Below are 16,269 nucleotides of genomic sequence, written 5' to 3' on the forward strand. Positions count from 1 at the left end.
CCCTGATCTCTCCAAGACCTTTATCATGAAGAGGCATTGGATTTTGTCAAGTGCTTTTTCAGCATCTAATGATATGATCATATGGTTTTTTCTTTTAGTTTATTTATTTGGTGAATTACATTGACAGATTTCCGTATGTTGAACCATCCCTGCATCTTTGGGATAAAGCCAACTTGATCATGGTGGATGATTTTTTTTATGTGTTCTTGGATTCAGTTTGCCAGTATTTTATTGAGTATTTTTGCATTTATGTTCATGAGTAAGATTGGTCTGTAATTCTCTTTCTTAGTTGCGTCTTTGTGTGGTTTCAGTATCAGGGTAACTGTAGCCTCATAAATAGAGTTTGGCAATGTTCCTTCTGTTTCTATTATGTGGAATATTTTGAAGAATATAGGTGTTAGTTCTTCTTTGAAGTTTTGGTAGAAATTTGCACTGAAACCATCCAGCTCTGGGATTTTTGGTTGAGAGGCTTTTGATGACTGCTTCTATTTCCTTGCAAATTATAGGTTTATTTAAATTGTTCTTCTAATTTTGATTTAATTTTGGTATGTGGTAGCTATCCAGAAAATTGTCCATTTCTTTTATATTTTCCAATTTTGTGGAGTACAGGTTTTTGTAGTATCACCTAATGATTCTCTGGATTTCCTCAGTGTCTGTTGTTAAATCCCCCTTTTCATTTCTGATTTTGTTATTTTGGATGTTCACTTCCCTTTAGTACAAGAGAGCCTACAAGTTTCCTGTCCTTAACTGTATTAACTATGTTCCTTAGGCCAATTTTCATTGACAAGAGAGGAGACTATTTGAGAATAATAGGGATGGGATGGGAGATGGTGAGGAAAGGGGGCTGAGGGCCTCAATTGTCCAGGGTGCACAGAAATGCTGTTTTAGCACTAGAAGTCAGAGCTATAAGCCACTTACTGGTTCACTACACAGATAATAAGGACTCTGAGACAGGCACTGCTAAATCCTGGACTTGATTATCAGCTTCCTTTCAAAGAGCAGCCAGTCAGCCAAGAAGCGCAACACAAAGATAATGAGAGAAGATTGCAAAACTCTCTGTCTTTTACTCCCAGGAAACTAAGCCAGCCCAGTTCTCTGGAACTGATGCATCTGAATGAAAATGGTTCTTCAGGCCCTGAGAGAGAGAGGGAGACATACTATCTCTACAGTGTCCCCTGTAAAAAGGCAAAATGGGAGCAATCATCCTGAACCCTGAAGCTGAAGATTTCTGTACTGATGTGGTACCCAAAACATGAGGAAGTTGCTTTAACCTTACATTTCTTGTCCACCAAATTATCAGTTTTCAGGTTTTAGGGGCATATGACAAAACTTTCTGGTGTATTTTTATAGACAGAACAAGGCTCCTCAATATTTCTGGGTCTTGGACTCAACCGTTTTGAACTCCATATAGTTGCTGGGTGGTGTCAGAAACCAATAGGTTTAAATGGGATGAATGAAGGACCTCTGTATCTTGATACCTAGGACATTCAGTGTAGATGTGGTACCATGTGCTCAATGTCAACTCTAGAAAGAAAATAATTTCTGCTAGTAAAACAATATATTTAAAACACAGATGGAATGCTTCTCTAATTTTCTTTAACTATCAAGAAATTAAAGGTGATGTTTTCTGTTTGTTTTTTTTGTTTTGTTTTGTTTTTTCTGGATACTGCACTTTATTGTGTTGCCTTTGAATTGTTTAATCGCTGAAGAAGAAGCAACCGCTGCTAAAATATATTTGGATATAAATGTTGCTAGATTAATCCAACATATGTATTTTGAAATGCCTTGACTTCAAAATTATTTTTGGCTTTTTTTTTTGAGAAAAGGAAAAAAAAAACAAGTTTCCGCCTCGACCCAGCCTTCCATTTCCCTCCCCCTCCTCCCACCCTTCTCCCCCTCCCCCACTCCTCTCCCCCTCCCTCTTCAGTCCAAAGAGCAGTCAGGGTTCTGATCTATTGGGAGCTCACCAAAGCCAGCTGGACTGTGACTGAAAAAGCATGGGATAGGGCCGGACTCTCTGAACATGGCGAACAATGAGGGCTGATGAGAAGCCAGGGACAATGGTATGGGGTTTTGATCCTACTTAATATGCTGACTTTGTGGGAGCCTAGCCAGTTTGGATGTTCACCTTCCTAGATATGGACGGAGGGGGGAGGACCTAGGACTTACCACAGGGCAGGGAACCCTGACTTCTCTTTCTGTTTGTTTTTAATAGCGTTCTATTGCATCTAACTTTATTGATCGATACTTTGAATTTCTCTCTGACTTTTAATTTAGCTTTTGTTTGATTGATTCCATGATGATAGTTTAGAGCTTTGAGAATCTCTTATTCTGAGTCCCCTATATGACCTTTAAACACAGAAGAGTAAAGCCAAACACTAAAGTAGGACTTAGGAAGTTAACTTTTACTGATACAACATGCTAGAAAGACATCAAGAGAATCCCTTCCTTCTCCAACATACAGGAATTACAAAGAAACTCTCCCAGTGCCTGTCCAGAGATCAGTGGCAGCATCCCAGCTGTCTAGGTTATACTACAAGACACTGCTCACTACTTTTACAGAAAGGAAAGGGAGCAACAGAACTTTCTGAATACAAGCCTAGTAAGAAGACTTAGGGTACTTCCTAGAAAGCTTTGAAATGAATTTCTTAAAATTGTGATATGCAAAAAAAAAAGTGCCTTCCCCCACCAAAGAAAGGTAACCATGGTGACTGTGGGCTATAATTTAACCCCACCCAGGAAACCTGTTAGGAAGACAAAGACCAAGCGCTAGTTAGAAGAGAAGATCTTTTTGCACTGAGGTGAAACTGCACACTCTCTGCTTCCTGGGGCAAAGCCTGTGTACTATGAACTAACGTGAGGCTCACAAGAGAGTTACAACCAATGAGATTGAGGGTAATGCTGTAATATGTATCTGCATCCTGTCAGGTCAAGGAGTGTGCCTGTTCCTACTTGAAGGGAATCTTCAAACTGATGACTTACCAGTCATATTTCTGCTTCTCCTAACTAATAAGCAAAAATTCCTCCTCTGAGTGAAACTGTCTGATAGGGATAGAACAAAAAGGCAAACATTTCCTCTCCAAGATCTACAGATACACCTCATCTAAGGGATTTGCTTTGTTAGAATAGTTTGTGGGCTTGCATCACTTTTGTACTAACTACTATCGTAGAACCAGATGCTCATCTGCAATCTTGTAACACTACCTACAGCCTGGATGAGGGAAAGTGGAAGGCAAAGGGCTATTAGCGTGAGCTGAGTCTCAAATGGATGATCCTTGGCAGGGTGGAGTAGTTGAGAAAGGTAGAAGTCAGAAAGTGGAACTGCCTGACTCATCAGGAATAGAGGCAGTCGAGGCCAACACTAACTGCACCCAACTCTCACTCTTGCAAGTCCCGACACTTCTTGCCAAGATGTGTCTGTATGAGCAAGGATTTCTCTGATGTAATTTTGTGCTCTTTAAATCACTAACTTGCCAATAACCAAAGGACAAATCAATTGCAGTACAGTTAAAAATACACACTTTATTATAGCCTTAAAATACAGAAAAGGAACTGAGTATACATTGGAAGCAAAGGCTGAAATGATAACATTGGGAGAAATCCAGATGCTGTGTGTTGGTAGCTATCCCTCTGTCTGAAGTATGGAAACCTCTTCTGGTTTCTAAAAGAATCACAATGCTTTTGGACCTTTGCTGGGAGTGTGACAGTATCATTGTATCATTTTGTTTGCCTTGATTGCCCTAAGAATGAGGCTGGGGCAGAATGACATCATTAAGTTTCAAAGAAATAGCTCCATTGATAACATGCCTGCTATGTAAGCATAAGGACTGGAGTTCAGATCCCCAAACCACGTGTACTAGTCAGACATGGTGGTACACATCTGTAACCGAAGACCTGTGGGTGGTGAGGTAAAGCAGCAATAGGCAGATCCCTAGAGCCAAATGGTGGTCCAGCCAAGCCAAATAAATGAGCTCCAGGTTCAGTGAGAGACCTTGTCTCAAAGACTAAGGTGGAGAGCAGCTAAGGAAGACACTCAGTATGCCACCCACAAGTACATACTCATATGAACAGGCTCTCCCACAACACATACATGCACACACCTACACAATCACATACAACACACACATACACAAACACACACACAACACACATACACACCTTTTTACAAAGAATGGTGTCCTAGTAAACCAGTTTTGCAAAAGAAATGCTTCCATTTGTAGTATTTGTCAACCTCCATGGCACAAAAGTTTCCAAACTGCACAATTCAAAGGAATTAAACAATTAGTTTTTATGAAGTAGTGTCAGCCCATGCCAGCACAGGGCTGCTTGCAACACATCAAATATCAACACTAACAGGTTTCTATAAATACATATGACATAATTTTAGTTTCCTGAGAAAATATGCAGACACAAGGGTCTTTGTACTCTATAGCAATTCAGCTCAGCAAGTATTCATAAAAAAACAAGAAATAGCTTAGCCTACAGTAAGTATTCTTGTTACATACAATAAAGGTATTTTTAAATTAGCCCTATATAAAACATAATTATAATACAGTTTTCCACAAATACCCATAAATATTATAAATTGGTTTAAAATACTTTTCAACAAGAACTCACAAGCTGGTTAAATTTAGCAGAATCCAAAATTTGAAAATGAGTGTTCTTCATTACTTTGAGACCTCAGCATGCTCTTCCAACAGGGTCCTGGCTTTTCTTGCTCCAGGCAAGAAGAGGAAAATGTCTGCTGGTAAAGAAAGGCTCTCGTCGCTTCATTCTGGCCACCTTGGGGTAAAGGCGATGCATCCATTTGAAAGCTGAATTTATTCCATTTTAGAGATGTATAATGAGACAGTAGAAAATACCAGTTTCAAATCAGGGACCATGTGAATGGCAAGACCCCACTCAATTCATTGTGAGTTCTGAGTTGAGGTGAGAGTCTTAGGATCCATCTGTCCATGTTAACATTGTTCAATTTTTTTCTAAAAATATCTGCTCCATTAACATCATAGAGTTGTGTAGTATAGGAAAACCAATGTATTTGCCAATTAGGGAACACCAACTAAACATTTGGAATCGTTACACAATGCACTAGAGAAACACCAATGTCTTGGGCTAAACCTAATGACTGCTAGTGCAAACTCGTTTTCCTATTTGCAGTGTGTAAACACACATACACACAAAAGCAATAAAGGCTTACGTGAAAGTTCAGGATGAACCTGCATCCTGAGGATGACGAAATCAAGAAAAATTCCCCAGATCAATTTCATTCCATGCCATCGCCACTTCTGTCCCAATAGCTTTCAAAGTGTTCTCTGTCCTCTAAAAATATCACGTGTAAAAGAGGGTGCTCTTGGCATATCGTGGCCACCCCACCAATCTGACAGCTTTTCATTAGGAGGCTCTCAGAAGGTGAGAGTATGAAGGGATTAAGGTAATCAGCTCAAGGAAATTATGATGAGAAGAAGACCAGGCTGCTGCAAAACACCCTTTGTGAAAACCAAGTAAGATTCCCATGGAAATAGCACCTCATTTTGCACCCAGAGATTCAAGAGTTAGAGAGATATGCTTTGAAATACTCATTTTATCATGGATTATGAAACTCTATTTCCAGATCTAACATCAGGGATTTGGCCCACTCACTGAATCTTCCTCAGACAGATATGAGAGTTAAAGTCTTATGATGCCAAGAGGTTATGTTTGTGTTGATTTGTAAGGTGCTACAAACTGTGTGCATTCAAACAGGCAACCCCCTCCAATCCGCTGAACAGCCTCTCTGGGTACACTGAGAAAAGTGATGAGACCAAACTAAATCTCTAGGAGCTGAATGAGAGATCTGGCATTAAAACAACCCCCCAGTATGTATTATCTTTCTGAACATGGTCATCAGAGTTGAACCTCAAGTATATGCTATCTCCGGCATGCAGTTCATAAATCCCTCCTATAGTTAGAATTTGAAAGTCATTTGTTGCAGACTGTAAGACATTTCCATCTTTAATTATCTCTACTATAAATTCAGCAGAGTTTTTTATGTCTTTCTTAGCAAAAGGAGTCACTTGTCCATAGATTAAATACTCGCCATCCTGAAGTATCCCCAGCTTCCCGACAGATGTCATATTGACACAAAGAGGTTCAGGAGATGTCATTTGCCACTTTGAAGATGATAGTTCTATAAGAAATTGAAAATGAAGGGGAAAAAGAAATCATTATTACTTCATCCTCTACCTGGTCGCAGTATGTTCTTTACTACCTACATACTAATTTACCTGGTCTATGCTAGTTTTTTCAGACCATATTTTAAATAGATTGTGAGAATCAACCATTTCTCTGTTTCAGAGAAGTTGCAGATCCTCATGGATCTGTACCTCTTCCCAGGTAATAGGAATGAACAAGGGAGGGAGAGGACAGAGGAACCACACAGCAAGACTAGAATAAGGACTGCTCATAATTCATGCATCTCCATGTCTTTCTTATATGAACAATATTTACTCAGTGGTGGTTTACCAATGACACATTCCCTAATCAGTCTACATGCAACATTGCTCTCCTATGACTCCCTTGTTCTATACTGCTTTAATTTTCTTCATAGAAAGTATTAGGAGGAAGCTTATTGTAAATTAATTTGACCATTTTCTATTGTCTTACATCCACTTAAATACGACTTCTTTGATAATAAGCGTTCTCTATTTTTCCAATTACTATTTTCCCATCACCGTGAGTTTCTAGAATAATGTGAACTCTAAAAACTTTTTTATTTTGACACGGGAGTCCTGCTGTATTGCCCAATCTGGGCTCAAATGGATGAGTTCAGGTTTTATGTTGTTGTTTTTGTTGTTGTTTGTTTGTTTGTTTGATATGGGAGTCCTGATATATTGCCTATCTGGGCTCAAATTGATGAGTTCAAGTGGTCCTCCCCCTCAGCATCCGTAAATATCTCTAAACTGGTTGACAGATCTGTTTCTGAATTTGATGCTTTGCATCTGAAATATATTTCTTCATATCACTTTCAATTCCACATATCATTATCTAGCTCACTTCCAAATATCTACCGGCACATTGATGGCTTTGTAACTAGAAATAAATTTATCTAATTAAATATAACTACCCCTAGTCTAATACTGCCACACAGGATAATGTGTCCAAATTTAGTCTTTCCTTTTCCTATGTACTACACTTACATATTTCCCTAGTCTTAGGGAATGTACAACTAAGTAACTTCAAGGCCCCAAGAGATGCTTTTACTGGTTCAAAGTTCTTTTCTCTAATACTCAATAACTTTAGATATAGAGGACAAAGCCCTAGAAGAAGTAACAGTGGCTTAAATTCCCTTTCATACAGAAATAGCTAGTAGAAGACTCGGAGGTAGATGCTGGAGGAGGATGAAGGACTGATGACTAGAGAAAAAAGCAAAGACTCGCAGCATCCCCAGCGAACTCTGCATTTCTCCTCATTGGCACGCAAGAGGCAGATTTCTCGGAACAAGTATAGCATTTTTTCCTCTTTAATTCAATTATGGAATTTTTTTAAAGAGCACCTTAGCATCATTTTTATCACAACAAGAAGAAATTTCTAACATTATTCTATTCCTTTCACTGGCAAAACAAAACACAGAATTGTGGACACATTCAAAGAATGCCCCAAGCTCTGAAAGCCAAGGTATTTTGAAAAACTGGAGCAAAAGATAGACGAGTGAAAAACTGAATTATAGAAATCATCTACTCTCAAATGTAAATGTGTTTGGCCATACGGACAATCAAAAAATGTATACACTTGATGTTTTGAGTATATCCTAAGGAATATCCTGAGCCTCAAGGCGATGCTAGCTTTTCTGTCAGCTTGACATAGCCTAGGGACACCCAGGAAGAGAATCTAAGTGAAATCTGTTCACACTGAGTTGGTCTATAAGGGACTGTCTTAATTAAATTGAAAGATGTGAGAAAATTCAGCCCGCTACAGTTGGCACCATCCCCTAGGCAAGATGTTCGAAACTATAAGAAGGTAGAGAAATGGAACTGAGCATAAGAAAGCGAGCGGGCAGGCAAGCATACATTTTGTTTCTCCCTGCTTGACTGTGAGTGTGACGGGATGCTCTAAGCTCCTGCTGCCACCTTCCCCCGCCATGACGGACTATAGTCTGCACTTATGGGCTAAGACAAATCCTTTTTCTCTGACGCTTGCTTTTTGTTGCGGTACTTGATCGGGGCAACAGAAATGAAAGTAAAACACTCAGCAACACTGTTTTTCATACATTTTCTGAGCGGCTATCAGGTGACTGTTAAGGAAAGTGACTCAGAAGCAAAGAGGAAGTGCCTGTTCCTCTTCTGTGTACTTACTCACAGCAGTAATGTTTCCCATACACCCTATTAGAAATGAAAAATCTGTGAAATATGAGAAGGACTTTGAGGAAAGGTGGTAGGAATCTTTAACGGACTACCAAACCAAAAGCTGACTACTATATGCATATCCACATGTCACCAAATGTGGGCTTGTCAAATCTAGCTCAGCTCTGGAAGCCTCGGCTCTCACTAGGCTGATGGCCTAGTATAGAATGAGTGATTATAATTTAAAAAAATAAAGGAAAGTGAACAAAAAGTTGTAAAGGTTTTTTGAAGGCACTGACAGATGCCTTCTTGCATCAGAAACTAAGAAAAATAAAAGGCGGGTTACTCACCGAACTTAACCATACAGGGCTCTTTGGCAATTGCCTGTAGAAGGAAAAGAAGAACTGGTCAGGATGATGGCACAGTTGCCACTTGCTTGGATGAATTATTTAGCACCTAAAGATTCTGCAGCAAACTACTATCCAAAGCAAAAAAATTAAAAAACCCACCACACAAAGAGACTTGTCACATTTCTTTGCTTCCTTTACAGATGACTGGTTCTGTCCTCTACATTTGACTTACAGTAGCTTTGACATTAGTGTTTAGAAGAGACAGGAAGAAGCAAGTGAACAAGTAAGCTATGGGGATACAAGGGAAGAGGTGTAAATAAACACACTGAAATTCAGCTGTATAAGGAGACAAAACCACATGAATAGCGTGGTGGGCAATATTATTTTAGTTTTAAAAATGATATCATTGAATGATAGATTTGACAATGAGAAAAGATAGCAGATCTCTTTGGGGATCTTTCTTTCACTTTGGGGTCATTCATTTGGCATTTCATTCTGTTCATCTAACTTTGACCCACAAGGCAAGTATTGGAGCTGTGTTCTTTCCCTCTAGTGTACTACAAACAGCAGTCTCTATATCCCTATGGTTTCCCAAGATTATCTAGTACATATGGGAAGAAGACAATGAAACCTCTGCTTATGTTTCTCTTTACTTAAAATAACAATAAATTGACTTTAGAAATATTAATGTTTAGAAATCCACATGCCATATGCAATGACTGAGAATCAGATACAACTGTTTTAAATGTCTACCACATGCCACAGCATACATGCTGAAAGATGACATTAGTTATGACTAGTTTACAAATGCAATCACTTAAATGTTGTCAAATGCTTGAGAGTAAAATAAGGTATAACTATCAAAGTTTTTGGTACTCAAAATTCATACATTTCCTTGGAGCAAAGTGCTCAAAAGACTTTTTTTTACATATGGAAAGAAATATATGTTCCTTTTGAAGAATCTATCCAGCTATTGTGCTAGGAAAAAAAAACTAAAGAGGATGAAAGGCAAAAGCACTGAAAACAATTAAGCACGGACCGAAGCTCATGAAAACAGGAATGCACTGCCTCTGACCAAGGTGCTGGCAAAGAGGGAACGCGCCAGCTGGTCTGGTATAGTGATCCATGCCAGATATAACAGCACTTAGGAGACTAAAACAGGAGGACCATGGGTTTTAGGTCATGCTAGGCTATATTTCAAAGAAAGCAAGAAGTAGCTGATGTTCTTGACAGGAATACTGGTGTGAGACAATAGGAAGAAACAAAGGTAATGCCAAGATTTGGGACTGCAGTCATTGGAAAAAGTAAGTTAATTGGCAAGATGAGCATGACTAAGAGAAATAAAGTAAGAGAGGCCCAATCATGAGTTTTGGGATGTGTTGATTTGTGGTGCTTCTGAGATATCAAGTAGGCAGTTAGATATGCAATGCTGAGACTCTGCTTTCAGACCTGACATTCTATGTGAACATCAAGTCCACGAGTGTAACAGAGATGAGTACTGGAACCCTTTGGTATTCAAAGGTCAGACAATGAGGAGGAACTCTCTAAGAAGATCAGTGAGTCTGAAAAGAATAGATGTGTGTAATGTTTGTGAACCAAGAGAAGAAAGTCTTCTAGAGAGGAGACTAAGCAGTCGGTGTCAAAAGTCACTGATAGATCAAAAAAGAAGAGGGCAGAGACTTGACTGGTAGAGTTAAAAACATGGTTTCTACAAGAATTCCTGACAGAATAGTTGTGTAATAGTTTGTATGATGTGATAAGAGCACAAGTCTCACCAGGATAAATTTAAGATGAGATGAGAAATTGGGAAATTTGCTACATGGGAGGCTAGCAAAAGTGAGTGGGCCCTGGATAAGGGTGAGACGTCAAAGAGGCTTTTGTTGTTGTTGCTGTTGTTCCTTTGTTTCGGGTTCTGTCTTTGTTTGTTTGATATGAAGGAGATGACAAGTCTGCTTGTCGCCATTCGATGGGACTATTCCAATCGCATGAGGCAGGCGAGAACTTCAGCGATGCTCTGAGCAGGTGAGACATCCGAGAGTGAGTTCAGAGGTGGTGGCTCTGGCAGGGACGTGGAGAATGCATCCATGCAGATGAAGGAAACACAGAACGTATGGACACAAATGCAGGCAACTGGCAGACATGGTCTTTCCTCTCTCCTACCGAGAGAGGGTGGGAAATGGTTCCTGAAAGTTCAGAGAGGAGCCAAGGGTGCAAGGTAGTCTCTGAAGGAGAAAGAATGGACTGGGGAAGTACACACCATTTCCACGGCAACAAGGAAACCCCACTTAAAGCTGGTGGCCATGAGCATATAAAGAAAGAATGTTCAAAAGGCCTTGTGTTTTTCCCAGAGACCCAGTACTGCTGGGTTTAGTTATTGCTGGAGTCCTTTGATAGCCAGGTTTTGACATGGGACTGTAGTGATGAGAGAAAGAAGCAAGTGAGCGAATTTGTGTAAGGAACGAGATGTAATTAAAGACTTTGGAGCTTAGTTGTGTAATGAGAAAAAGAAAAGACGTGGAAGAAATGAAATATTATTTTAATTCTAAAGAGCAGCCCCATCCAATGATAGTGATAATTAAGTGTCTTGGCAATTAAGAATATACAAAGATGCTCTGGTAAATTTTTATCCATGTTTCCTTGTGAAGTAATTTTCAATTGTTATAGTCAAAATCACAAATCAAGTTAAATTGGAATAAAACCTTGAGTTCCTATATTATAAAATGTAAAACTAAAATTAAGAAAATATCAAATTACTGGGGCTTTGAATGTGACTAGGAGGTAGAGATACTGAGTTTGAACCCCATAATCACAAAAAACAGTATTTCAATTATTTTGTTATATCTGTATCATGTGTGAATATATTATAGAAAACTTAACATCTTAGCTAAAACAGGTAGATTTAGACTGGAAAATCTGTGCTAAACCTTTAGAACAGTGACTTTCCATCTTGTGTATCTGTTTTGTGTTCATGGTATTGTACTCAGATATGAGATACTATTTGGCACACATCTGCTGGAAATTATAATAAAAGAATTTTATTGATAAGGAGATACAATAGAAAATTATGGAAACCATAAATCTAAAAACCATAAGTAATTGGATTTCCTGAGATCAGTTTTACTATTGCAATTATTTCATCCTATTTTGGTTTTTCTTAGACGAGATGTCCAAATTCAATTTAGAACGACTGATAGACTTACAGCAGGGACGCCAAAAACTCATTTTCTCATCCAATAACCAGGGATAATAGCAGAGTTCACTGAACTGTTGTTCTACATAACTGTGCTGACTCTTGGGAAGGGCTTCTCCAGACATTCTATATGGATATACTCAGTAAATATCAGTTATTTTGATCATGATACTGGTTATAATGAAGAATTAAACAAACAGCTTAAGTACCTATATTCCCAACATTATACTAATGTTGTAAGAGAGACAAATTTAATGTATAATTGCTGCCTCTTAAGATGTTTTTAATCGACCTAGAGAGACACTATTGCTTATATGATGCAATTAAACAGGCACCTAAATATAAACGTTCCCATTGTGTCCCAGCTGTTACCATGTGTAAGAATACACAGAAAACTTAAATTCATAGACAAATGAACTGACCGACAAACATCCAGAAAGTCAATTGCAAACTTCTTTAATATCTATTTAGAGTTACAAAACACCACTCGGCTCATCTTTAGCTATTGCCGTAAGTGAAAATCGAAGTGGAAAATCATCAATTTGGTTGAAAACTGTGGTCTTCTGACTGAGAAAGGGATAAGGTCAGACCAACCACGCACGCTTTAACTGGCCTTTCGAGTCTGTATTCATTGTGACCTTCTAACTAACAATGGTATGCATTTTAATCACTACAACATATCTAGAGTCTACTGTGAGTCAGGCACGTCAGGCACTTCCCTACCTCATTATTCCTTGAGGCAGCTCTAGAAGAATTAGCGTGTTCCTTTTGCAGAGGAGGAAATGAGGACTCAGTGGTGAAGTAACCAGCCCAAGGTCACATGGCTGATAAGATGTTGGGATCCAGAACCAAACTGTCTCATTCAAAACACTCAGCCTACCACTCATAGAGGCCGTTTCTATTTATAATTCTGGTGATATTATAAAGAGTTACACACAAGCCTTTGGTTTACTTTTAGTTTTGCTTGCTTTCATTTAGAAGAGTCAGTTGGTCTTCTAACCTCACTTTGGTTTAATCCTAGATTACTTGGTTTGTCTCAAACTGGCCAAAATAGACTTCAGACTAATCCTAACCTCCTCTGTCCGGAAACAAACCCTCCTCTATTTGTTTGCAAGTACAGTTGTACAAATTCCAGTTTCCCTTCTGGAAGCCTATCCATCCTTCATTTCACTGAAGAAAGGGACTTTCCTGAATCACTGGATTCTTCAGAGGGTACTGCGCTAAACTGCTTTCACAGAGGACTTGGCCAAACTCCTTGAGCTCAGAGCATAGTCTATTAACTAATGTCTTCTATGAGAGAGAGAGAGAAAAAAAAATTCTCCCAAGAAAATTTCTGCTGATCTGAAAGGAACCAAGCTAAAAAAGATTACTATCTGAAGGGATTTTTTATAAATAGAGATTTGCATGAGAAAATTGGAGTGGAGAAAAATATAAAACCGTTCTGAGTTCCTACCTATGCAAAGGTGAAAGTTACTATCATCTGCCATCCACGCAGATTTCTCTGCTCAACAATTTTTTTTTTGTAGCTAATAAGGAAAGTGTAATTCTCAAGCTAATACTAAAGCCCAGTGGTTTTTCCATAGTAACTAGACTGCCTGGCATTCTGGCAGGAAAATAGACTCCAAAACCTTTTCTACTTCCCTAAATTTGAAATATCCTCACAGGTATTTTTAGAGGGGGAACCCATCATTGAAAGGGGTGTGTTCTCTTGAGGGGATAATCTAAAATCAAAGCTCAAAACACCATGAATTAACAGTTTGCTTGTGGAGAAAGGTGTCACTCGGAATAAAAGTCTTCCTCCCCATGCATTACCGCGGGGCTCTTTGACACCAAGACACAGTGCACTTCAGAACCACCTGACTAAGAAGACTTGAGGGAGTTTACAGGAAGAAAAAGCAATGTGAAATCAATGCTATTCTCATTCTTCCTCCTTTTCAAAACTTTCCACACTTGAGAGGCTGATAGTCCTTTCCCTGTGGCTCAACATTCATTGCTTTAGAAGCTCTCTTCTTGGTTCCTTCTTTGGAAGTGTGGGGCTGGGATTAGAACTCTCTCTGCCTCTCATCCACTTACACAGTTACAGAGTACAGAATAACGGGTTCCTATGTACGCTTTTCACCAGAGCGTTCTAACTAACCTTGGCTCTACAGTGCACTACTTCCTCCCGTGCCTTTCCTCCAAGTCTTGCCAGTGTAGAACCACACCTTTAAAACCATCACTGGTTGGTCTCCTTAGACAAATGCTCCTGGGCTTAGCTCCAACCCTTCCTTACACAGGTATACATCACTTTATTCTGCCCTAGGTTTAGAGTCTTTTAAAGTAATGGGCTAACTCCTGAATTATATAAAGTTTTATTTCATTTCTTCTGGTCAAACGCTTTCTTTTTTCATTTGTAGTTTTTCAAGACACGGTTTCTCTGTGTAGCCCTGGCTGTCATGGAACAGAAAGCAAACTTCTAGAAAGAAATATATATATATATATATATATATATATATATATATATATACATTCCCAGTACAGATCCCATCTAGATCCACAATTTAGACTGTAATTCACTGGGAAATTCCTGATAACCATCAGGGGCTTCCCAAACAGACATGTTCTCTTCTTTCCTCCATGAAGCCTTCCCAGGTCACTCCAGTCCAAAGTCATCGTCCTTGCTTTAGACTTCCTAAACTACAGGTACACGTAGTACCCTACACTTAGGTTAATTATTGACCAATGTAATTATAGCTAGGAGGGCATTAAGTAAATGGATCCAGTCTCCCAACACCATGTTGTAGACCTAAAATACTAGAATCAGAACAATGAAACAACTTTCTCACATGTGTGCAGTTGGTTTTAGTGAGATTCACCTATAACTGGAATCCAGTTATCTCTTCTAGCTCAGCACCATTTCCCTCTTCCACATGCTCTTGCTTCCTGTGATTTCATTCTGTCTTCCATTATCATTTTGTATCCCTACCCCGTTGAGACCACTACTTGTTTGGAATCGCATGAAGAAGAGCATCATGCTTCAGGTCTCTTCTTCGTCTACCAATATGAGAGTAGTGGAGTTCCAGGGAGGGAAAAGGACCCCCACAGACACCTTTTAAAGACTCAGTTTAAACATGTAGTCCCATGCTGCTCAAGCCCACAGTGGGCACTCTGTGTCCTCTGGTGCCCTTTGTCTCAAGACATTCAGATGAGTTTCAGGGGCCATGTCCTTACAAGACTGGAATTTTTTATGCTGTACCCTCAGATCCCTTCCTTCCCACTATCTTTAGCAATGCTGAATGGCAACAATAATAATCAGACTAACAATTAAACAACCTTTATATACTATAATTAGCACCTGTAGGTTCCTTTACCACCTTACCTTGAGTGAAGTAAAGATCAGTGCACCCGTGGTATAGAAAAGCAGCAACAGCAGAGGAACCATGCATAAAAGCCATGGCTTCCTGAACCTCTGTGCCCCTCGAGGACTTGGCGGGCTCAAAGGCATTTCCTCCATGAGGCTAGAACTCATTCTGTGACAGGCTGAGAGCTCTGGAAAGCAGATATGCACAAGTGATGGATGAACGATGCGATGTCATGTTTTATAGTAATTAGGCCGTGGGTGTGGGAGGTGGAGTTTTCCTTTGGAACACTGCTGAGCACTGACAGTCATCGTGGCAGTGGGCCAAAACTACAAAAGGAATGGGGAGGCTTAGAGCCAACAGAAACACGGGAGGGAAAAAAAGCCACTATGAGGCAAGTTCAGAAGGAAAAAAAAAGTCTTTCCTAAAGCAAGAGGAAGTACTGTGTGCATGCACAGCCAGCCTCGGCTGCTGGAAGATACTTCAAAATTATTCCCAAAGAAGAAGAAAAAAAAACTTATAAGAATAAATAAAACTTAAAGCTAAGTTTTTTCATACTGCAGCTATAATGACTGGATGGGACAGAGAGTTAGAGAGCAGGGATGCACGGTTTGAACAATGGAGTTCCCATGAAGTCACCACATTGCACACTTTACATATGTACTACTTTATATATACACCATTTTTGTCGGTTACACCTTGATAACAGTTTAAAATATCAAATCAAAGCTATAGTCACAAAAAATTAACTTTCTAGGTTACAAAATGTGTTTGCTCTGAAACAGTCTTGAAGAAAGCTGCAACTGGGGCCGGAGAGATGGCTCGGTCATTAAGATTGCTTGTTACTTTTACAAAGGATTTGAATTCAGTTCCCAGCAGCACTATGGGGATGCACAACCATCTATTGCTCCAGCTCAGGGGACACAACGCCCTCTCTGACCTCCAAGGCACCAGACACTCACATTACACACATACATATATATGTGGGCAAAACATTCACATACACAAGATAAATCTTAAAAAATTTTTAAAAACCTGCTAGAACTTAGTAAATATTGGAGAATAAAACAATG

At 39.3% G+C, this 16,269-nt stretch overlaps 1 protein-coding gene across 1 annotated transcript; it reads right to left on the reverse strand.

The window, feature by feature from the left end:
• Positions 1–5,369: 5,369 nt before the first annotated feature.
• Positions 5,370–15,366, reverse strand: Tnfsf18 (TNF superfamily member 18). Its single transcript, XM_041662231.1, has 3 exons — positions 15,217–15,366; positions 8,669–8,702; positions 5,370–6,166 (listed from the first exon to the last, which is right to left on the reverse strand). The coding sequence occupies exons 1-3, from the start codon at positions 15,364–15,366 to the stop codon at positions 5,814–5,816; spliced, it is 537 nt and encodes a 178-aa protein (XP_041518165.1). The 3' UTR covers positions 5,370–5,813.
• Positions 15,367–16,269: the final 903 nt, after the last annotated feature.

The sequence above is a fragment of the Microtus oregoni genome, unplaced genomic scaffold, assembly GCF_018167655.1.
Source record: "Microtus oregoni isolate MIOR12 unplaced genomic scaffold, Mior012 000013F_ref0000133, whole genome shotgun sequence".
Classification (NCBI taxonomy): Eukaryota; Metazoa; Chordata; class Mammalia; order Rodentia; family Cricetidae; genus Microtus; species Microtus oregoni.

What these genes read in the sequence shown, in the direction of transcription:
- Tnfsf18 (XM_041662231.1), bottom strand. Translation starts at nt 15,366, where the DNA reads ATGAGTTCTAGCCTCATGGAGGAAATGCCTTTGAGCCCGCCAAGTCCT. An exon ending in TGATCTTTACTTCACTCAAG is followed by an intron (nt 8,703 to 15,216) that starts GTAAGGTGGTAA and finishes TTCCTTCTACAG; the next exon opens with GCAATTGCCAAAGAGCCCTG. An exon ending in GCCCTGTATGGTTAAGTTCG is followed by an intron (nt 6,167 to 8,668) that starts GTGAGTAACCCG and finishes AATTTCTTATAG; the next exon opens with AACTATCATCTTCAAAGTGG.